This window comes from Hypanus sabinus, chromosome 17 (genome assembly GCF_030144855.1).
Source record: "Hypanus sabinus isolate sHypSab1 chromosome 17, sHypSab1.hap1, whole genome shotgun sequence".
In the NCBI taxonomy this organism is placed as follows: Eukaryota; Metazoa; Chordata; class Chondrichthyes; order Myliobatiformes; family Dasyatidae; genus Hypanus; species Hypanus sabinus.
In genome coordinates, this window is record NC_082722.1 from 29087330 (window position 1) to 29112613 (window position 25284).

At 36.6% G+C, this 25284-nt stretch overlaps 1 protein-coding gene across 4 annotated transcripts in view; it reads left to right on the plus strand.

The window, feature by feature from the left end:
- Positions 1-23627, plus strand: part of cenpt (centromere protein T) — a 123893-nt gene extending 100266 nt beyond the window's left edge. For all 4 annotated transcript variants that reach the window (XM_059992742.1, XM_059992740.1, XM_059992743.1 and 1 more), the window contains exons 12-17: positions 14686-15072; positions 17264-18373; positions 18582-18669; positions 19926-20081; positions 20208-20312; positions 21014-23627. In XM_059992742.1, the coding sequence (XP_059848725.1) occupies positions 14686-15072; positions 17264-18373; positions 18582-18669; positions 19926-20081; positions 20208-20312; positions 21014-21137 (1970 nt within the window). In that variant the 3' untranslated portion in view covers positions 21138-23627. The remainder of the gene's footprint in view (positions 1-14685; positions 15073-17263; positions 18374-18581; positions 18670-19925; positions 20082-20207; positions 20313-21013) is intronic.
- The last annotated feature ends 1657 nt before the right edge of the window (positions 23628-25284 follow it).

Sequence of the window (25284 nt, forward strand, 5' to 3'; positions counted from 1 at the left end):
CTCAGAATCCAAACACCATGGATTTCATGCATCGTAATCTTGAAGAGCCTCCCATGAGGGACTTTGTCAAAAGCCTTACTAAAATCCATGTTAACATTCACAGCACTACCTTCGTCAGTCAACTTCATCACCTTGAAAAACTCAATCAAGGTGGTAAGACACAATTTGCCTCCCACAAAGCCAAACTGACTGTCTCTAATTAGACCATTGCTTTGCACTTGCTCATGAATCCTATCCTAAGAATCCTCTCCAGGACTTCCCTATTACAGATGTGAAACTCACTGTCCATAGTTTCCTGGATTATCCCTAGTTCCCATCTTGAATAATGGAACAACATTAACTACTTATCAGTTATCTGGGACCTCATCCTTTGGCTAGAGTGGACACAAAGATAGTGGTCAAGGCTCCAGCAAACTCATCACTAGCCTCGGGGTGTCAGACACCCTGAGCCAATAGGCTGATCCTGGACTAATTTCCATTTGGAATAATTTACTTATTATTATTTATTTATGGTTTTATATTGCTATATTTCTACACTATTCTTGGTTGAAGCGACTATAATGAAGCCCAATTTCCCTCTGGATCAATAAAGTATGTCTGTTTATCAATAACGTGGGATAGATTCCATCTGGCCTTAGGAACTTGCCCACCTTAATGTTGTTTAATTTCTGGATGGTATGTTGCCTTCCTGGTGCCAGGATCGGGGGTGTCTCTGATCAGGTCCATGGCATTCTCAACGGTGGGGGTGAGCAGCCAGAAGTTTGGTGCATATCAGCACCAATGACATAGGTAGGCAAGGTGAGGAGGTCCTGAAGAGAGTTTTTTGGGAGCTAGGTAGAAAGCTGAGAAACAGGACCTCCAGGGTTGTAATCTTTGGATTGCTGCCTGTGCCACCTGCCAGTGAGGTTAGGATGATTTAGCAGATGTATATGTGGCTGAGGAACTGGTGCAGGAGTCAGAGGTTCAGTTTAATGCATCATTAGGATCTCTTCTGTGAAAGGTATGAACTGTACAAAGGAACAGGTTACACCTGAACTAGAGGGGGTCCAATATCCTTGCAGGCAGTTTGGCTAGAGTTGTTTGGGTGGGTTTAAACTAATTTGACAGGGGGATGGGAACCGGAGTGATAGTGCTGAAGATGAGATAGTTAGCTTATAAACAGAGGATAGGGCAAAGCTGCAGTCAACAGGATGAGTTGCGACATAAAAGGTGGACAAAATTGAAAAGGGTGAATACAGGACTGAAGGTGTTATATTTGAATATGTGCAGTATACGGAGTAAGGTAGATGACCTTGTAGCACAGTTATAGATTGGCATGTATGATGATGTAGACATCACTGAATCATGGCTAAAAGAATGTTTTAGCTGGGAAGTTAATGTCCAAGAAGACACATTGTATCGAAAGGACAGGCAGGAAGGCACAGGGGGTGGCATTGCTTTGTTTGTAAAAAAAAAGAAATCAAATCATTAGAAAGAGGTGTAGAATCATTGTGGATAGAGCCAAGGAACTGCAAGGGTAAAAAGACCCTGATGGGAGATGTATACAGACCCCCAAACAGTAGTAAGGATGTGGTCTACAAATTATGACAGGAGATAAAAATTACATGCCAAAAGGGCAATGTTGCAATAGTCATGGGGGGTTTCAATATGCAGATAGATTGGGAAAATCAGGTTGATGCTGGATTCCAAGAAGGCGAATCTCTAGGCTGGCTACAAGATAGCTTTTTAGAGTAGTTTGTAGTTGAACCCACTAGGGTATCAGCTACTCTGGATTGGGTGTTGTCTGGAATTGATTAGAGAGCTTAGGTAAAAACTCTAAGGGACAAGTGATCATAATGAGATCAAATTCACCATGAAATTTGAGGAGAAGCTAAAGACAGTATGTATCAGTGTAAAGTATATATGTATAAAGTCAGTGATGTATCAGTATTACAGTGGAGTAAAGGGAATTACAGAGGCATGAGAGAGAAGTTGGTCAGAATTGACTGGAAAAGAACACTGGCAGGGATGAAGGCAGAAGGCAACTAAAAAAAGTTATTAAGGTAAAGGTGAAAAAGTAAGCTAGCCAGTAATATTAAAGAGTACACCAAAAGTTTCTTCAGATACATGAAGTGTAAAAGAGAGGTGAGAGTTGGACTGCAGGAAAACGATGCCGGAGAGGTAGTTAAAGGAGACAAAATGGCGGATGAACAGAATATGTATTTTGCATCATTCTTCACTGAGAAGACACAAGCAGAAGGGTTGAAGTTCCAAGTATCCAGGGGCATGTAGTCTGTGAAGTTACCATTACTAGAGTGAAGTTTCTTGGGAAACAGAAACTGCTGAAGGTACTAGATGGTGATCATCTAATCCAGAAGATGTACACTCCGGGGTTCTGAAAGAAGTGGCTAAAGAGATTGTGGAGTCATTAGTAATGATCTTTCAAGAGACACCAGATTCTGGAATGCTTCTGGAAGACTGGAAAATTGCAAATGTCACTCCACTCTTCAGGAAGGAAGAGAGGCAGAAGAAAGGAAATTATAGGCAAGTTAGCCTACCTTCTGTGGTTGGGAAGATGTTGGAGTTGATTATTAAGTATGAAGTCTCAGGGTACTTGGAGGCACGTGATAAAATAGCCCATATTCAGCAATGTTTCCTTAAGAGAAAATCTTGCCTGACAAATCTGTTGGAATTCTTTGAAGAAATAACAAACAGGATAGACCAAGGAGAATTAGTTGATATTGTGGATTTGGATTTTCAGAAGGCCTCTGACAAGGTGCCATGCATAAGGCTACTTAACAAGCCCTTGGTATTACAGGAAAGATTCTAGCATGGATAAAGCAGTGACTGATTGGCAGGAGGTAGAGAGTAGGAATAATGAGAACCTTTTCTGATTGACTGCCAATGATTATTGGTGTTCCACAGGGGTCCGTGTTGGGACCAATTCTTTTTACGTTCTGTATTAATGACTTTGACTTTGTTGCAAAGCTTACAGATGATATGAAGATTGGATAGGCAGGTAGTTCTGAGGAAGTAGAGGGGCTACAGAAGGACTTGGATTAGGAAAATGGGAAAAGAAGTGGCAGATGGAATACAATGTCAGCAAATGTATTGTCAAGAAGAAAAAGGGTTGAGTATTTTCTAAATGGAGACAAAATACAAAAAACTGGGGCATAAAGGGATTCAGTAGTCCTTGTTCAGGATTTCCTAAAGATTAATTTGCAGGTTGAGTCTGTGGTGTTGAAGATGAATGGGATGTTAGCATTCATTTCAAGAGGACTAGAATATAAAAGCAAGGATGTAATGTTGAGACTTTATAAAGCTCTGGTGAGGCCTCACTTGGAGTGTTGTGAGCAATTTTGGGTCCTTATCTCAGAAAGGATGTGCTGAAAGTGGAGAAGGTTTAAAGCAGGTTCACGAAAATGATTGCAGGATTGAATGGCTTGTCACATGAAGAGTGTTAAATGGTTCTGGGCCTGTTTTCACTAGTGTTCAGAAGAATGATGGGTAACGTAATTGAAACCTATCGAGTGGTGAAAGGCCTTGCTAGTGTGGATGTAGAGAGGATGTTTCCTATGGTGGGAGAGTCTAAGACCAGAGGACACAGCCTAAGAATAGAGGGACATTGTTCAGAATGGAGTTCAGGAGGAATTTCTTCAGCAAGCAAGTGGTGAATCTGTGGAATCCTTTTCCACAGGCAGCTGTGGAGGCTAAATCTCTATGTATATTTGAGGCAGAGGTTGATAGGTTCTTGATTTGTCAGGGCATGAAGGGATATGGGGCCAAGGCAGGAGACTGGGGCTGAGAGGAAAATTGGATCAGCCATGATGAAATAATGGAACAAACTGAATGGGCCAAATGGCCTAATTCTGCTTTGATATCTTATGGTCTTAGGAATACCAACAGTACTTCTTATTTATATCAAAGTGCCCTTGTAAATTAACACACACCACTCTGATCTCTCTGTCTTCCATGACCTTCCCTTTGGTAAACACTGATGGTCATTTAGGACCTCACCTACATCCTCTGCCTCCAAGTGCATATTTCCTCCTTTATCCTTGAGTAGTCTATCCCTAGTTATCCTCTTGTTCACGTATATATAGAATGCCTTGGGATTATCTTTAATCCTTCAAACCAAAGACTTTTTATGGTCTTTCCTTGTTTTCCTAATTCTCATCTTGAGTTCTTTTCTGGTGCTTTCATAATCCTCAAAGGTTCAGTTTGATTTTAGCTTCCTAAATTGTACATATGTTTCCTTTTTCTTCTTACTAAATTAACAATCTATCTCGACATTCAAACTTCCTTTAACTTGCCATCCTGGGTCTTCTACCCTTATTTGAACATATCTTTCTGTACTCTATACAGTTTTTAAATACCCTCCACGTGTCAGATGTGGACTTGCTCCACAACAATTGTTCTTCTCCCTAGTTGCTGCATAACACTCTCATAATTTGCCTGCTTCAGTTTAATATTCTCCTACAAGGTCCATGCATATAGCTATCTTTAAGTTTAAGGAGTTGTGATCGCTGATCTCTAACTGTTCTCCCACTGAAAGATCAGTCAACTGGCCTGGCTCATAGGCCAGGTGCAGGACAGTCCCTCTGCTTGAACTATTGACATATTGATTTAAGAAACACTCCTGGATGCACCTAACAGATTCTATTCCATTTATACCTCTTGCACTAAGGATGTTGCAGTCTATATTAGGGAAGTCACCCACTAGAACAACCTTGATATTTTATTCCTTTCCCATGTCTAACAGCATATTTGTCCCTCAGTTTCCTGGTGACTATTGGGAGGGGGTGGCTCTGTAGTATAATGCCAGCAGTGGTTGCACTTTTCTTATTTTTGAGTTTTACCCATAGAGACTCAGTAGATGAGCCCTCCATTATGTCCTCTCTGGGTGCAACTGTTATATTGCCCTTGATTAATAGTGCAACTCCCTCTCCCCTTTTACTTCTTTTTATCTTGAACATAAAAACCCTGGAATGTTAAGCATCCAATCCAATTCCATCCTTCTCTCAATAAAGTCTCTGTTATGTACCCATCCATCCCCTAATCCTCCTAGCATAAAAATGCATATATTTCAACCCTCCATCACATGGTCACTATTACCTTGTTCCTGCCTTTTCCCACTTGTCATTACTTCTATCCACCTCTCAATCCCTCCACTTTCTGACCTAGTTCTCTGGTTGTGTCCCCTATTTAACTAGTTTAAATCCTGTTGGCCAGGATATTAGTTCCCCTCCAGTTAAGATGCAGCCTGTCTCTCTCACATAGGTCACCCCTGCCCCAGAATAAGTTCCAGTGATCCAAGAACATGAAACCATGCCCTCAACACCAGTTCCTCGGCCATTCATTCATTTGTTCTCTCTTTCTATTCTTCCCCTGAGTAGCACATAACACCAGGAGGACTCCAGAGATTGCTAACTTTAAGGTCTTGCTTTTCATCTGCTTTCCCAACTCCCTATATTAACCACACAGGACTTTTGCCCTCTTCCCACACCCCCCCCCCAACATTCTCTGTAAGTCATTGGTGCTAATGTGCACCATGGCCTCTAGTTAGCATTCGTGTCTAACCTGTTATTTTGGCTAAAATAATTGGTGGCATTTATGTTTGACTGCTATACCTGGAACTTGGTGAGTCAGCATTTTAAAGTTCAAGGCAAGCTGATACATGATATTTTGCAGAGACCCATGTAAACTATTCATGACTATGTGAAGAAAATTGGGGCTAAATAATTTAACCTGGAGTATGTTTTGGGTAAGGATAATCCTGGTGAAAGGTCATCTACTTTACCCGGTTTTGCTGAGGTGAATATAGTTGGTCTGATGTACTGGATTGCACTGATTGAATCAGACATTTGTTTTGTAATCAGTCTTTATAAGCACTTTATAAAGATTTATAACTTTTAAATTAAATGCAGAAAATTGAATTCTCAGAGATTTTGATTTTTATTCTTATTTTTTATATACAAATGGTAATTCCTGATAGCATAACCATTAGTGTAATTATAATATAGATACATTTATCCACATCTATTCTGATGCCAGAACAGAAGAATCAATTGTGTATGATTTTTTGCCACTGCCAATTATAGTTTCTTCTGCAGTGATCTCTAAGTTTTCTGTCCTTTCATTTTTTAACTTCATTGCATTTGTGGTTTTTAAATGACAATAAACTGAATCTGAATCTGAATTTACTCAGTCAAAAGCTACAAGTAATTGACTGGTTTTCTTTTTAGGAACCAAGAGTCTGAGTAATTACAAGTACTTACGTACTGAATCTTAATTACAGAAAAGAACTCTTCTGAACTAAAATCAAAATTGCAACAAATACAAATATTTAACAATCAGCATCTGAATAAGGAGGTTCATGTTTAAGATAGAGACATTTTATTACAACATGAACAGAATTATGTGGGAAATCATGTTGATCCATTTTGTTTTATTTGTGCACTGCAAGTTTTTATTTGAAAGTTTATTCCAATATCCAGCATTTGCATGTTTATATCATGTTTATATGCCAGAAATTCTACGGTTTCAGCTGCTAGAAATCACGGAAATTACTGCTTATTGATTGGCGTCCATCTGCTGAAACAGATAATATAACACAAGCACACGCAGGTGATGCTATTTTTAAAACTGTTTGCTCTGAGCACAGTGTAGTGTCTAATGGCCTCACAAATGCACATGACCGACACTAGTTAGAAGCTGTGCCACAACAGTCTCCTGTCCAAATTAACCAGCAGTGTCCCAAATAAACAAAGGGAATCCTGGCTATTTTCTCGATTAGTTTTTGTTCTTCAAGAATTGTCACAAATATGTAGCCAGCTCGATTAACGGATGGCCCAATTAAGTGGAATCCATTATATCTCTTGTACTTCCATTGTTCCTGAATGTTGCCTTCCTTATTGGAACTTGCTGGCGCTGAACTCTCATCAAATGGCTGTTAAAAGACTTTTACATGTCAGACAGCCCCCCCCCCCGCCTACATTCTCCATTCCTGCTTAAACTGTTGTAATATACACAAAATCTTGAGAGATTTAGCAAATCAGCCTCCAGCATTCTGTGCATCTTGCTGAAGATTTTCGGCATCTGCAGAATCTCTGTGTTTATGACAATACTGTTGTAATTAGCCTTCTACCATTTAACAGTTTTACTCAAGGATTAGTCTTTTAAAAATTATAGAATTATGATCATTGTTTACAAAATGGTCCTGTCCTGAAACTTCTGTCACCTGGCCTGGCTTATTCACTACTATATGATTTAGTTTGGACTATCAATGTATTGTTTCAAGAAACCCTCCAGGATACATGTAGCAAAAATCTGCCCTATTCAAGCCCTTGGCACTAAGGCAGTTTCAGTCAATACTGGAGTTGTTAAATTTAGCCACTGCAATAACTCTGTAATCCTGTACATCTTTCCATGATTTGCCTGCAAACCCGTTCCTCTCGTTCCCATCAACTTCCACGGCTGCCTATGGCAAAGAATTCCACAGGTATACCGCTCTGGCTAAAGAAATTCCTCCTTATCTCTGTTCTAAAAGGGCGTACCTCTATTCTGAGGTTATGTCCTCTGGTCTTAGACTCTTCCACCATAGGAAACATCCCCTCTGCATCCACACTACCAAGGCCTTTCACCATTCAATAGATTTCAATTAGGTCACCCCTCATTCTTCTGAATTCTAGTGAATACAGGCCTAGAGCCATCAAATGCTCTTAATATGACAAGCCATTCAAAACCTGCAATCATTTTGATGAACCTTCTTTGAACCCTCTCTAGTTTCAGTACATCCTTTTTACGATAAGGGGCCCAAACCTGCTCACAATACTCCAAGTGAGGCCTCACCAGTGCGTTATAAAGTCTCAACATTACATCCTTGCTTTTATATTCTAGTCCTCTTGAAATTTTTATCTTTTAAAAAGACTTTGACTGTCAAAGGGAAGACTCAGAAATACAATGGATTCCAGTTAATTAAGACACATCTGGACCAGTACATTTTGGCCCAATTAGGCAGCAGTTCTAATTCGATGAATTTTCGAGGAAACTATCAATGACAAATTCACTGCTTTTTGAACACAAACATAAACAACTGATGCTATTTAAAAACTGTTTGCTCAAAGCACAGTGTTGTGTCTGTTGGTCACACAAGTGCACAAGGCCATCGATAGTTAGAAACTCTTCGGCAACAGTCTTCTACCCCAGTTAAGTGGCATAGTGTCCCAGAAAATAAAGGGAATTTCCTCGATTAGTTTTTTGTTTTTTCTTTCTTTCTTTTTCAATCTTTTTATTGATTTTCACATATACACAAAAAAAAATAACATAGTAATAAGTAAATTATAAATACAATAGACTTGAAATCACATTGATAAGATAATAATATCCTACTAAACATCAACAAAAGAAAATACCTTAATCAAGTCCACATGATTATATGAAAAAAAAACAAATAACCATTAAAAAAGAAAAAAAAAAATATTAAAAAATATGTGAGAAAAAATATATATTAAAAAAAAATAAAACACTAAACTAAACTAACATAGGCAATAATAACAGTTTACAAGTATAAGATAGTGTCAAAGAACTCCGGAACTCCATACCTGAACATGAATAAGCAGAAAGGTCCGGAGAAGGCCAAATTAATTCATATGAAAATGTCGAATAAACGGTCTCCAAGTTTCTTCAAATTTAATTGATGAGTCAAAAATAGTGCTTCTAATTTTTTCCAAACTCAGATAAGAAATAGTTTGAGAAAGCCACTGAAATGTAGTAGGAGGATTTACTTCTTTCCAATTTTGTAGTATAGACCTTCTGGCCATTAATGTTACAAAAGCAATCATTCGTCTGATTGAGGGGGAAAACTGATTGCCATCTTCATTTGGTATACCAAATATTGCAGTAATAAAATGAGGTTGTAAATCTATATTCCAAATTGAGGAAATAGTAGTAAATATATCCTTCCAATAATTATGTAAAGTGGGACATGACCAAAACATATGGGTCAATGAGGCCACTGCTAAATGACATCTGTCACATAGAGGGTTAATATGAGAATAGAATCGAGCAAGTTTATCTTTAGACATATGAGCTCTATGTACAATTTTAAATTGTATTAAAGCATGTTTAGCACATATAGAAGAAGAATTAACCATTTGCAAAATTTTTTCCCATTTATCTGTTGATATGTTATATTGAAGTTCTTTTTCCCATTCTTGTTTAATTCTAACTGATATTTCTGGTTGTATCTTCATAATCATATTATAAATAAAAGCTACTAATCCCTTCTGACAAGGATTTAAGGTAAAGATCAAATCTGTAGTGTCCATCAAAGTTGAATTAGGAAAAGATGGTAAAACTTTATGTAAAAAATTTCTAATTTGTAAATATCTGAAAAAATTAGATTTAGGTAATTCAAATTTATTAGAAAGTTGATCAAATGACATCAAAGTATCTTCAAAAAAGAGATCACGAAAACATTTTATACCTTTCCTTTTCCATATGTTAAAAGCTTGATCTGTCCAGGAAGGTTTGAAAAAGAAATTAAATAAGATAGGGCTATCAAGAACAAAGTTTTTCAAAATAAAGAACTTACGAAATTGAAACCAAATTCGTAATGTATGTTTAATAACAGGATTAAATATTTGTTTATTAAATTTAACTAAATCCGCAGGAAGACAAGAACCAAGAACAGAGAATAGAGAATATCCCTTTACCTCATTACATTCCAAATTTACCCACTGTGGGCACAGTGGTGAATCCAAATCTAATTTCCAATACAATAAATTACGAATATTATTTGCCCAATAATAAAATCTAAAATTAGGTAAAGCTAAACCACCATCTTTTTTTGATTTTTGTAATTGCTTTTTACTTAACCTAGGGTTTTTATTTTGCCACACAAATGAAGAAATTTTTGAATCAATGCTATCAAAAAAAGACTTAGGAATAAAAACTGGTAGGGCTTGAAATAAATATAAAAATTTCGGTAAAATCATCATTTTGACAGCATTAATCCGACCAATTAATGATAAAAACAAGGGAGACCATCTTGTAGTAAGTTGATGAATTTGATGAAGCATAGGTAAAAAATTCATTCTAAATAAATCTTTATATTTCTTGGTAATTTTTATGCCTAGATAAGTGAAGTTATCAGTAACAACTTTAAATGGTGTCCTATCAGTCAATAAAGTTTGTGCATTTAAAGGAAATAATTCACTCTTATCTAAATTTAGTTTATAACCAGAAAAAGTACCAAATTGAACCAACAAGGATAAAATAGCAGGAATAGACCTATCAGGGTCAGAAATATATAACAGCAAATCATCAGCATAAAGAGATAATTTATATAACTTCTCATTACGGGTAATACCAAAAATATTAGGAGATTCACGAATAGCAATAGCTAAAGGTTCTAATGCAATATTGAATAATAAAGGACTTAAGGGACAACCCTGTCTCGTACCACGAGATAATTGAAAAAAAAAGGATCTGTGGTTATTCGTAAAAACAGAAGCAACAGGTTTATGATATATTAATTTAATCCATGATATAAAATTAGGACTAAAATTAAAATTTCTCAATGTATTAAATAAATATATCCATTCAACTCTATCAAAAGCTTTTTCAGCATCTAATGAAATAACACATTCTGGGATTGTGGGTGGTGAAGTATGAATTATATTAATCAATTTTCTTACATTAAAAAAGGAATACCGATTCCTCATAAAACCAGTTTGATCTTCTGAAATAATCTGAGACAGTACTTTTTCTAATCTAATAGCTAAAATTTTTGTAAGAATCTTAGAATCTACATTTAATAATGATATAGGGCGATAAGATGTACATAAAGTAGGATCTTTATCTTTTTTAAGAATTAGAGAAATATTAGCTTCATAAAAAGATTGAGGTAATCTCTTCTTAGCAAACGCATCATTAAAAATTTCACATAACCAAGGAGAAAGCAAAGAAGAAAAAGTTTTAAAAAATTCTACTATATAACCATCAGGACCAGGAGCCTTCCCTGAGTTCATTGATGAAATAGCCTCTCCTATTTCCACTATAGAAATAGGAGCATCTAACAGACTATGATCTTCATCAGTCAGTTTAGGAATATTCAAATTGTTAAAAAAATTATCTATCATGGACTGGTCACCATCAAATTCTGAATGATATAAAGATTTATAAAAATCTTGAAAGGTATTATTAATTTCTTTATGATCAGTAGTTAAATTACCGTCTAATTTGCGAATTTTAATAATTTGTCGCTTAGTCGAGATAGCCTTTAATTGATTAGCTAACAGTTTACCAGTACGGTCACTATGAATATAAAATTGAGCCCTGGTCCTAATTAATTGATTTTCAATTGAAGAAGATAATAGTAAACTATGTTCCATTTGAAGCTCAACTCTCTTCTTATAAAGTTCTTTGGTAGGAGTCACGGAATAAATCTTATCAATTTCCTTAATTTTATCCACCAATAAAGCAATATCTAAATATCTTTGTTTTCTTTTACCAACAGAATATGAGATAATTTGACCACGAATAAAAGCCTTAAAAGAGTCCCAAAGTATTCCTCTGTCGATTTCTTCAGTACAGTTTGTAGAAAAGAACAAGTCAATTTGCTGTTTTATATAAGTAATAAATTCTGGGTCTTGAAGCAAAGTAGCGATAAGTCTCCAAGATCTGGTGTTATTGGAATAGTCCGAAATCTTAATAGATAACTTCAAAGGTGCATGATCCGAAATAGTAATAGAATCATATTTACAATCAATAACATCCGTTAATAACCGATGATCAATAAGAAAATAGTCAATTCTAGAGTAGCTATGATATACATGTGAAAAAAAAGAAAATTCTTTATCTTTAGGGTTCAAAAACCGCCAAATTTCTGTAATTCCCGAGTCAACCAAAAATGAATTAATAAGTAGGGCTGATCTATTCGGAAGAGTGCGAATAGGTTTAGATCTATCCACCCATTATCAACATATATTCATTTAGATTAGGAAGAGAGGTAAATAAACGTCTAAAAAATTCAGGGCAATCAAAGTTTGGAGCATAAATATTAACTAGAACAACTTTCCGATGGAAAAGTAAACCAGTTATCAACAAAAATCTACCCTGTGGGTCAGAGATAATTTCATGATGTGTAAACGATATTGAGGGATCTATAAAAATAGACACACCCCTAATTTTGGCGGTACAATTCGAATGAAATTGTTGACCCTTCCAGAACCTAAAAAAACGTTGATTATCCTCCCTCCTGATATGGGTCTCCTGTGCAAAGATAATATTAGCATTCAGTCTATGGAATACTTTAAATATTTTTTTGCGTTTAATCGGATGATTTAAACCATTAGTATTCCAGGAGATAAAGTTAACAGATCTATCCATCATACCAATATTAATTGTGTGTATCCTAAAAGGTTAAAAAGACACATAACCCACAATTCAGGAAGGAGGAAAATTGATTCAGGAGCAGCCGGAGAACATGACACCTCAACAATATTAGTAATTTAAAGTCGGCCCATAAACTAAAAGCAAAAAAATAAAAAGCAAAAGCGTGAAAAAAGATCCCTACCCCCTCCCCCCACCCTTCGAAAGAAAGCCAAGCGGCAGGCGCATAATCTAATACTAATATTACCCCCATTTCAAGATGGCAGCTCTATAAAAAAAAAGATTAGAAGAAAACTATATATCACCCAAATTAAAATATAGAGTTGCAAAAAAAAAATATATATATCAATCAGAATAATAAAAAAAAACTAATATAATACAACAATCATTAATAAAAAAAAGGTATAAACGTCAAAATTTAAAAGTGTAGTATACCTTTAAAAAAAATCCCATATTCAAATACAAGATGACGTTTCAAGAGCAAAGACTTATGGGAAGAAGAAACGCCATTTTGAAAAAACCATATTACTAAATACAAATGTGAGTTCAGCAATCTATTAAAAGACAAAATAACATTTAAAAAGAAAGGGATATAGTACAGTACAGCATATATATAAAAAAAACTAAAAGTCCAAAACATTCGTCCCATATCTGAGTACAGGCAAACAGATAAATGCTTGTAAAAAAAACAGAATCTTACGGGAAAAATAAACAACTTAAAAAAAAGATAAATCATTAATGCAAAATATAAACGTATATAACCAAAACAGAAAGAAAAAAAAGAATATTATCAAAATTAAAAAAAAACATCTATAAACAATGAAGCTAGTAAAAAAAAAACCGAACCCATAGATCAAAAAATAAAAAGTTATAACCCAACTTCATAGGTTAAAACTTAAAATAGGAAGATATCCTCTCTCCGAAAAATCTTCCACATAACACATAGTTCAAGTTGCAGTAGAAGATCGAAATTCTCCAACAAATTTCTTCGCTTCTTCCAGAGTGTTGAAAAATCGTTGACTGTAGTCGGGCAGCACGATTCTAAGTTTCGCTGGATACATTAAAGCTTGTTTAAGTCCGATGGAATGAATCTCTGCCATCACTGGTTTAAAAGCGATCCTGGCTCTCATTACTTCAAAAGAATAATCCTCGACTATTCGAAACTGAAAGTTTTTGTAGGAAATCATACCTTTTTTACGAGCTAATCGAATTAGAAGCTCTTTCTCACGAGGATAATGAAGGCGAACAATCACCGCTCGTGGTTTATCAGGCACAGACGAAAACCTCGCAACTCTGTGAGCGCGGTCGATAACAGGTTTAGTTTGCAAACCCTCATCACCGAAAATTTCCCATAGTAAATTAGAGAAAAATTCAGTTAAATCACCGGACTCAACTTTTTCGGGAAACCCGATAATACGCAAGTTCTGTCTGCGAGATCGATTTTCGAGATCAGAAATTTTAAACTTATACTGATCTACAGTCTTAAGAGTCGATTGTACCTTCTTATCCAACACTTCAATTGTACGTACTTTTTCAACAATTAATTTTTCAAGAGTCGCCAACTTATCTTCATGCCGCTGAATAACCGATGCCTGCGACTGAAACTTAGTATCAAGCGATTTAACAGCTCCTTCAAGTTCAGACATTTTCGTGGTAAACGTGTTTTCCAAACTTGCCATTTTACTTTCTAAACTTGCCATTTTACTTTGCAACTTGTTATCCAAACCTGCAAGTTTAGTGTCCAGAAGATTAGAAATTGTTTCAACAGATAACGGCTCCTTAGACGATTTCTTACTTGTAGCCATTTTAAGTTCGGCAAAGTTAGATCAAATATAGTTTTAAAAGAAAAAAAAAGTCAATCGAAAATATCAACTCATTTGATTAAATTCGAAAAGATTAGATTAAAGGGTGATTATAGTTAGAAAAGTGAAGAGCGCCTAAAAGGCAGATGTTTACGTCGCCATCTTGAAACTCCACCCCGCAGTTTTTTGTTTTTTTAAGAGTTGCCCCAGATAAATGGCTGCCCTGATTAACTAATGGCCCAATTAACCGGAATCCACTGTACTTAGATCAGGCTGCATATGTGAAGAAAGAAATACATTAACATTTCAGGTGAAAGATTATCAACCTGAAACCTTTAACTGTTTCTCTCTCCACAGGTACTGCTTAACCTACTGAGTAATATACAGTGATTTCAGTTTTCATATTCTCAGTGTTTGTATTTTAGCTTTTGATAAGGGAAATTTGTATTATCTTAATATGTTGTCTCACAATCCAAAAGATAATAAAAAAGATTCTTTAATAATGTAGAAAAACAACCTGCAGAAGTACAAGAAGTGACCAGAAACAATACAGGGAAGGAGAAATCTACTACAAATGTACAGCAGGATGAACGTGGTATTGCTGAACTGCACACTTCGCACCAGCAAACACTAAATGATGGGATGGAGGCTGTTTCAGTCAGGAATGAAGAAATGAGAAATGAATTTGGCCTGGACACTGGGCTTGACCTAGAGAAACAAATGGAGTTAGTAGCATCAGATAAAGAAGAATTCGTAAAGACTCCCCTTACAGGAAAATACAAGACTCCTCGTCTCGTTGAACAAAGGATCTTGACTGAAACAGACCCTCGGATGGTGTATAGAACAGAAAGGTTCACAGAAGATCGATGTGAGGGTGACAAGCCAACGGGTCACGGTATTGTTTTTTAAACTTTTGATAATGTTGCTGCATTCATTAGATTCTGTAGCAATAGTTGTGTTTTGTATTATTTAGGACCTATCAGGCTTTTTATTGGGTTACAAACAGCAGAATTAGTTCAATTATAGCCTGATTGTAACTTGCACTGGACATATTCTCCCTATCAAATTTCAAGTTTCCTTTTGGAATTTTTTTCTAAAATTGGATTCCTTTTTCCTGTCCAAATTGGTCCCATACTACCTTCATCAAATCATTCAGACTTCCATATTGACGTTTTATTTTACGTTCAACAGATAAGATAAAACTCAAAATCTAAAAATGGTGGTCTTAACTTTTTTCCTGTTAGACACAGAGAAATTATAGAAATTTATGTTTTTGATTTGTCTGAGATTTTAATGTAATAACCAAATAGATGTAAACATGATCACCACAAAAGTAGTTGTAATTGCTTTTCCTTCGTAGAAGTTGTCATTTCATATATTCAGTAAAGTGATGTTAGTAAAGGATTAGCTATGCATGTATAATCTTGGTTGTAATAAAGCTAGAAATGTTATTTGAATATTTATTATTTGAGTGTACAGCAAGGAAATGTGGCATTGTAAAATAATTTGCATTAAGCTGTGTGGGTAGATCTCAAAATATACTTTGCATGAAAATTTTAATTGGAATTGAGCAAATTTAGAGTTGTAAAAATTTTTCTTTTAAAAAAAGCAAATTGTTAAATCTTTTGCTTTTGCATATGGTAATGTAAAATGAAGGAAGGAAATGGAAATAGGAGCAGAATGATTGTTGAAGTGGATCTTCCACTCACAGCACCTGACCTTGACCAGATTCTTTTTTTTCGCATTTCACCCCCTAGTGATTACCTTTCACTGGGAAAGCCAGTTCCTAGTTGATTTGAGGGGCCCTGGTGTGGTGTAGACCTCCTGTAAGCATGAATGGCAGGCACTACCTTTGTCCTGTGTGCTGACATCCAGTTAAATTAACTGTTGTGTCTTTGTTGTTACTCAAGAGCGCCAGCGTGATTATTGGGGATTAGAAATAGCTGTCCTGCTGCTTTTGCGAAGAACCAATCTGGAAGGAAAATCAGAAAATACGAAGCTGTTTCTGATGATGAGATGGATGAATTAAAATGGAAATCCTAGTGTGAAATGAATATAAAGAAAATCTAATGATCTTAAAATAAATCAACATCATCGTTTTTTTTGTCTTTGCTAATTATATTGCATAGTTTGAGTCCTGATGAAGAAGAGTAACAAGATTTAGGTTCCTCCCAGTATGTTATTTATATTTTGATGTTCATTCCATTGGTTTGGAAATGAGTCAAAATTTAAATTATGCAAAGAAGTCTGAAAACCCAGTGCATTCCATTTGGTCAGGACAAGAAACAATGTTAAGAAGCCAACATGTATAAGAAGTTACTTACTGCACACAATAAAAGTTTTTTTCAAAATAAAATAAGATTCCTGGGAAATCTTACCAGGTTCAGACCCAAAGTGCAGAAATGAACTTTGAAAAAACTTGTTTTTCATTGGTATTCAATCAATTGGAATTGTGTTTTCTATTGTCAATACCTGGCTACTATACACTATTTAGAAATGCAAATAGATACTTGAACGCACTGCCAAAGAGTCCCTAATCCTAGTAAAATGTAGCTGAAAAAGGCAAAAGAAGAGAGAAAATTAGTTAGAAAAATGTTTAAACCTTCTTTGAACTAACTCCATAGAATTGGTTCATACTTTTTCTTAAGTGTGCAGCAACTTTGTCTTTGCAACTCTTCCATCATCTGGAACTTCTTTTTCCTAGTGCCCTTGATTGACATGTTTCTCATCTATTGTTTCTTTTAAACTTAAATTCCCTTTATAATGTTGTGGAGTCGTGTACATCTTAATTTATTCAATAAATTTATCAGGACCATTGGAGTTGGGTTACAACCATATGTCTTAATCTGGCAAGATGCTGGAAACACCATGCAAGTGACTTTTGCTCGGAGACGTGTTCCAGTTACCACCACTGATATAGTCTTGCTATCAGCAAATTGCCATGTGACCTGTTTGATAGTTAACAAATCAATTATTTGAAACAAAGATTGCAGAGTTTTAGAAAAGATATTTTGATTTCAGTATCATCTGATAATATAATAACTTCTGAGGGAATTTATTGTGATAATACCCCTGTTTATCTGCAGAATTGGAAAAGCCGAAGGATATCAAACAGAACTTATCATTGCATGAGTCCCCCACTCTGCACTACTCTGAAGGGGTAGTAGTTGATGACATGGATGATAAAACAGTCGAAGAATGTGTATTGAATTTTAGAAGAGCTGAAGATGGTGAAACTGTGGCTATTTTAACAAATACTGAAAGAATGGACTATGCTGAAGAAGCTGGAGTGAGAGCAGAAGATGCCAAAGTAGTCAGTAAAAGAATGGGAGATGTTAAAGCAGATGAAATAATACAAGGTGCTAAAATGAAAAGAATGGAATCTTTAGGATTTGACAGTGAAGGAATTGGCCCACCCAAACTGGACAGTGAACGGTCCGGCCTGGCTGGACTGGATGGTGAACGGTCCGGACCGACAGGACTGGACGGTGAACGGTCCGGACCGACAGGACTGGATGGTGAACGGTCCAGACCGACGGGACTGGACGGTCAAGAGTCTGGCCCACTGGATCTGGATGGTGAAGGGTCCGGCCCACTGGTACTGGACAGTGAACGGTCCGACCTGGCTGGACTAGACTGTGAAGGGTCTGGCCCACCAGAACTGGACGGTGAAGGGTCTGGCCTGGCTGGACTGGATGGTGAAGGGTCCGGCCCACCAGAACTGGATGGTGAAGGGTCCGGCCCACCAGAACTGGACGCTGAAGGGTCCGGCCCACCAGAACTGGACGCTGAAGGGTCCAGCCCACCAGAACTGGACGGTGAAGGGTCCAATCCACCAGAACTGGATGGTGAAGGGTCCGGTCCACCAGAACTGGATGGTGAAGGGTCCGGTCCACCAGAACTGGACGGTAACGGGTCCGGCCTGGTTGGACTGAACAGTGAAGGGTCTGGCCTGGCCGGACTGGATGGTGAAAAGTCCGGCCTGCCGAAACTGGACGGTGAAGGGTCCGACCTGGCTGGACTGGATAGTGAAGGGTCCAGCCTGGCTGGACAGAACGGTGAAAGGTCCGGCCCACCCAGACTGGACAGTGAAGGTTTGGCAGTTGGTGAAACAGACAATGAAAAAGTGGAAGAAACTGATTCTGATGGAGACATCGAATCTGATGAAATGGATGAAGAAGAAGATGACGGTAAAGGTAAATATCCAAGATGGATAAAGTCACTAAAACTGCAATGTAATTATAACTGCCCCTGAAAAATAAGTGATGTGTAATGCAAGTAAATTATTAAAGCTAAATTTTATTTGTCTTTAGCTAATAGACAAACTTAATTTCACAACGTTATACATACATTCTAATCCACATCTTTTCCTTTCTTTTATAATCTGAAAACGTGTAATAAAAGTGAGATGGACTATCCAACAGAATGAGAAGGTATTGAAATCCTCCCCATTACTGACCACACCACACTTTTTGAAAATATTGGGGAGACAGTAAGTAGCTTTGTTATGTGATGCATAACTTCATTTCTGTATTTGCATTAAGTGTGGATGGCTGGAAGGAAAAAGGAATGAGTGATGATCTCCTATAAAATGCACCAAATTAAGAGCTGTATCTCAGGTATTAATGTTTTTTACAGACAACGGTCCCCTGGTCTGTCCTTCAGAAATCCACACTTCGCAATGTTTAGTTGTAAGAATAAAATGTATCAAACATCGAAAGAAATTCAAATGTTGAAAATGTTATGTATCTAAGGTGTTTCAAGTTAGAAAGTTGAAAATGTAATTTAGCACATGGAAGTGATGTAGATTTGCCAGCTGCTGTGGAGCCGTAGGCAGCTTCTGCCAGTGGGAACTCGGTTCATGGCCGCATTTCCAACAATTCACTGGAATGGAACACTTCCCTAACTTGGGGAGGACCTGTAGTAGTGAAATGAATCAAATATCAATGTACGAGTCACTTACCAAGACCAGAGCTTCAGGAGTTACGAAGGATATTTTATATGCTATCTGTTAATTTCAAAGTTCAAAGTAAATTTATTATCAAAGTACATTTGTCATCATATACAACCCTGAGATTCATTTTCTTGTGAGCAAACTCAATAAATCCATAATAGAATAATAACCATAATAGAGTCAATGGAACAATGCACCAACTTGGGTGTTCAACCAGTGTGCAGAAGACAACAAACTACAAATACAAAAAGAAAGAAATAATAATGAATAACTAAGCAATAAATATCACAAACATGAGATAGAGTCCTTGAAAGTAAGTCCATAGGTTGTGGGTCAGTGTTCAGTGCCCTTCCATTCCAATAAGAGTTCCACAGATTCATGATGAGAATCTTCTATGACAGAGATTGGTTAGGTTCAGAGTTATTTAGTCAGTTTAGTTCTCTAACTGGAGTGTTTTCTTATTTACTACTCAGAAGGGGAATTACAAACTAAATTCAAGTTCATATCCAATATACTCGTACCTTAAGGTTTGGATGAGAAAATAGAAGAAACATTTGTGAGGAAAATTGATAGTATGATTATTGATAGTTAGACTCGTATGTTATGGGTACTCTTACTTGATATCAGACTGTAAACTCCTGGTGTGAGGAAATAATCTGATTACAAAGGTGAAATGGAACTAGGAAACCTGGTACAGATCTGACATACTGTACATTTTTTGATTTTGAAATCAGTCTCATCACATAAAATTGATTGCTTCGTTCAGTGTTATTTATTGCATCCCATTTCAACAGGGCACGAAAACCACTCACAAAAGTAAATGACAATCCAAAAAGGACAACACATGAACGAAAGAAGACAATTTTGCCAAGCAGCTTTGTAAAGTCTGTATTTACCCACTATGCTAAAATGAAAGTGAAGAAGGAGACATTTACAGCAGTTGACCGATGGCAAGTTGGAGCTTCATGCACAAACTAATGCAAATTATTCAAATATCACTCCTTCAAATTAATTACCATTATTGCAGTAACATTAATATATGTTACAGATTTTACAAATGCCACTTTTTATTGCAGCTTGGAATTGTATTTCAAACAGCTCTGTGCGGATATGGATGTTTACAGTAAACACGCTAAAAGAAGAACCATTGAAAAAGAAGACTTAGAATTGCTAATGAAAAGGTAAGGGTTTGGCATGTTCCTCACTGCATCACTTTTCACTCACTGGGGTGTGTTCATTGAAAAAAATAATCTTCTAGGTAATATTTTTGTTTCAAAAAAGTGAAAAGTGCCTTGTAATATGAATAGTAATAACAATAGTTCAGAAAATCTGCAAGTCCAGCAACACAAAAACTGCTGTCCAGTGCTCGGGCATGTTGTGATGCAGTATTAACTATAGTAAGTTTGGAACTTCTGCAGTTGATATTACATGTTGCAATGGAAAACCCAGACATACTGATACTTACTAGCAAATCTCAGGCCACTGAATTGAATTGACTGTATTTCTTACATCCTTCACATTCATGAGGAGTAAAAATCTTTACATTACGTCTCCGTCGAAATGTGCAATGTTTTCTTTGTACAGGAATTCTAAGCTGACCTGGGAGAATCTAAGCAAAATACTGGAGTAGTACTGGAGAAGGGCAGCATCTATGGAGTGGAATAAACAATTGACATTTCGGGCCAAGACCCAAAACCTTGAGTGTTTATTCCACCCCCCCACCCCACCCCCATCAATGCTGCTTAACTTGCTGTATTCCTCCAGCATTTATTGTATGTTGCTCAAGTTTTCCAGCATTTGCAGAATTTCTTGTGTCTGGAAGAATGCAATTAGGATCCATATGTTGAATTTGTGCTAAATGTTGTTACTATTTTGTTTTTAGACAGGGTTTTGTTACTGCCAAGATGCCTTTGAACGTACTAATTGAAAATCATCTACCAATGGAATGCAGAGAAAAACTAATTCCAATGGCTGTCAGTGGGAGTAAGATAATTCCAAAAAAATAGCCTACATTATCAAAGCATTATTTCAACAAATATCTTGCTTTTGTTTGAGAAATCAAAAACTATAAATCTTTGCAAGCAAGTGGAAATGTTTTTTCTTTTTGAAGATCAAATCTAAAGCTATTTTATAAACTCTACAAACTTACAGGAGCTCTGAGACCTTTCCTCTGAAGGGAACAATGATAGCGTACCTCAGATTTAATCTGGAGGTGTAATTAAATTTAAAAATGTTACATGATTACTATTTGAATTTTTTTATAATACCCTATCTTTGTGCAGAAACTTTTAAGACATGTATTTTTAATTTTAAACTGTCAAAGTGTCAGAGGCTTGGATTGAAATCCTGCTAAGATATTCCAGAAATTTTCTAGGTACCATCAAGCTGATGAATGCTTGTAACCAATACTTTTGACATAAGTGTTTTAAAATTCTCAGATGAGTTTTAGCATCATTTGTTGATTTATCATTTCTCCAACTCAGCCCAAATAATGTACCTTGGCCCCAAACTCCATACTTTAACTGTGAATTTAATCCCTTCCTGCACCAGATGCTTTGAGAATTATTGCAAATAAAATTATGTATTTGACTTTGTATTTTGACCTTGTTTATGGGGAGTAAGTTATAAAGGTGTGCAGTTAAGCTGCCCACATAATGAGAATAGCTAGATATAACAAGGTGGAACCCAATTCCTTTTCTTGGTCTCAGTTCAAGGATTGAATCTATTAAAATGAATATACTGCCCAGACTACTATATCTCTTTCAGACCCTACCAGTAGAGATTAACCAATATCAATTCAATGAATGGAACAAAATGTTATCAAGATATATATGGCAAGGTAAAAGGCCTAGAGTTCATCTCAAAACTTTGCAATTAGCCAAGGAAAAGTGGGGGGGAGAATGGGGCCTACCTTCTTTTAGAGATTATTATTTTGCAGCACAGTTGAGAGCTGTGATATGCTGGTGCAACCCATCACATGATGCTCAATGGAAAAACATTGAGGAGAGGATACTTTCCATCCCCATACAGGCAATTTTGGCTGATAACAAACTACAAAGTTACATAAATACTATTGATAACCCATGGGTGAAATGGACTCTTAAAATATAGAAAACTTATAACAGAATATAAACTAGAGAGAGACATTGCAATTCTTAAATGGTGTGCATATGACTCGGATTTTACACCGAATAAACTGGATGCTAGATTTAAGGATTGGGCAGCTGAAGGAGTAACAGCTATTTGCAATATAATGAAAGAAGGAACACTGTTCAGTTTTGAAATGCTCAAAGAGAAACACTTATTAGAAAAATAAGACTTTTATCGGTATTTGCAGATGCGACAGTATGTTAATAGGACGGTTAAAAATGTAACCAAGGCAAGTACATGTCTGATAGAGCTATTTAGAAAAGCATATAATTCAGATCACGATAGTAGAATCATTTCAAGTGTGTATAAGGGCTTGTCAAATCTTAAAACACATTCAACTTCATACATTAAAACAAAATGGGAGGAGGAAGGAAGGATAATTATATCTGAGGAAGAATGGACAATAATATGGAGGTATCAATGGAAGTGTACCAGTTCACAGAAATGGAGGGAGTTTGGATGAAAAAATTTGATAAAATATTTTATTACACCCTCTCAAAAATCCCATTATGATAGTAACCTCCCTGTTTGCTGGAGAAATTGTGGAAATCAAAATGCAAACCATTATCATATTTTCTGGAAATGCCCCGTTATCAAAGACTATTGGAGTGCGATACATAATGCCCTACAAGACATCTTTAAATGTGAAATACCCTTAGAAAGTAAGTCCATATATTTTGGGTATATACCTCAAAAATGGTTGAAAAGAGATAAATATTTAATGAATATACTATTGGTGGCTGGTAAAAAGACCCTTACCAGGAAATGGTTATAACAGGAGACCCCAACTTTAAACACATGGATGGAAATCACAATGAACATTTACAAAATGGAGAAGATAACAGCATCTGTTAATCATAAGCTGGAACAATTTGATTCATACTGGGAAAAATGGTTTAACTACATAACACCTCATAGGCCTGATTTTATTCTCACAAGTCAATGAATATGCTCTAAAAAAAAAATCACTCCCTACTTTGTACATAGTTTTCTTCTTTCGATTGTTCTTTCTTTCCTCTTCTTTCTATAAGTGTATACCTCAGATAAATATGTTGAGATTTGTGACAAATATGATTATATGATATATATGTACAGTATCTGAAATACATCTTATGGAAATGTTTTTTTGAAGATGAACTTCAATAAAAACTAGATTACAAAAAAGAATAGCTATATTTAAATGTATGGGTGTTAAATATTCATAAAATTACTATAGAAACAATTTTTATGGTACTTAGTGGTATTGGGTATCTTATCTTATTTTAAAAACCTCAACTTCTATTCAGGAGTTTTGTATTCTTAATTTTCTGTGACCACTTTATCTCTGTGACCAATGTTTGTGAGGATACAGGAAATTATGTTGTACATTTTAGGTAATGTTTTGTATAAATAGTTAAGAAAAGCATGTGTCTGATTTAAGTTCAAATTAAAATTTATTATCAAAGTACATATGTCAACGTATACAACCTGAGATCTGTTTTCTTGCCGGCATACTCAGTATATCCTGCAAACACAGTAGAATCAATGAAAGACTGCACCTAACAGGACAAACAAGCAGTATGTAAAAGACAACAAAGTGTGCAAATACGAAAGGGAAAAAAGAAGTAATAATAGTAAATAAATAAGCAACTATATCGAGAACATGAGATGAAGAGAAGAGTCATTGAAAGTGAGCCCATAATTTATGGGAACAATTTAGTGATGGGGCAAGTGAAGTTGTCCCCTCTGATTCAAGAGACTGATGGTTGAGGGGTAATAACTGTTCTTGAACCTGGTGGTGTGGGTCCTGAGGTTCTTGTACCACCTTCCTGATGGCAGCAGTGAGAAGAGAGCATGACATGGGTGGTGGGGGCCCTTGATGATCCTCCATGTAGATGTGCTCAAGGGTAGGGAGGGCTTTACCCATGATGAATACATACAACATACTGGAGGAACTCAGCAGGTCGGGCAGCATCCGTGGAATCAAGCAGTCAACGTTTTGGGCCGAGACCCTTCGTTTACCCATAATGGACTGGCCCTTATCCACTACTTTTTGTAGGATTTTCTGTTCAAGAGCATTGATGTTGCCATACCAGGCCGTGACTTGACCAGTCAATATACTCTGCACCACACACCTATAGAAGTGTAAGTCTTAGGTGTCATGGGAAGTATTTGGAAACCTCTAAGGCAGTAGAGGCACTGCCGTGCTTTCTTCATAACTGCACTTTCATGCTGGGCCCAGGATAGGTCCTTTGAAATGATAACACTGAGGAATTTAAAGTTGCTGATCCCTCTCTGTCTTTGATCATCCAATGAGGACTGGCTCATGTACCTTCAGTGTCTTCCTCCTGAAGTCAGTAATCAGCTCCTTGGTCTTGCTGACATCGAGTGTGAGGTTGTTGTGGCACCACTCAGCCAGATTTTCAGTCTCCTACCTTTTATGCTGATTGGTCACCACCTTTGATTCTGCCACAATTGAGGCGTCATTAGTAAACTTAAGTATGGCATTGGAGCTGTCCTTAGCCTTAGTCATAAGTATAAAGTGAGTAGAGCGGGGGCTAAGCACATAGCATTGTGGTGCACCTGTGTTGACAGAGATTGTGGAAGAAATGTTACCAATCCAAACTGACTGGAGTTTGCAAATGAGGAAATTGCTCAAGGAGGTATTGAGGCTAAGGTCTTGAAGCTTATTGATTTGTTTTGAAGGGATGATAGTGTTGATGCCTGGCTGTAGTCAATAAAGACCATCCTGGTTAATGCATCTTGGTTGCCCAGATGTTCCAGGGTTGAGTGGAAATGAAGTGACATCTGATGTGGACCTGTTGTGCCATGTGCAAACTGGAGCATGTCCTGCCTGTCAAGTGGGAATTGATATGTTTCATCATCAACCTCTCAAAGCACAGTAGATGTAAGTGCTACTGGATGATGCTCTTTGAGGCAGGTTACCAAGTTCTTAGGCACCAGTAGAATTGAAGCAGGAGGGTACCTCAGACTGCCAAAGCAAGAGGTTAAAAATCTCAGTGG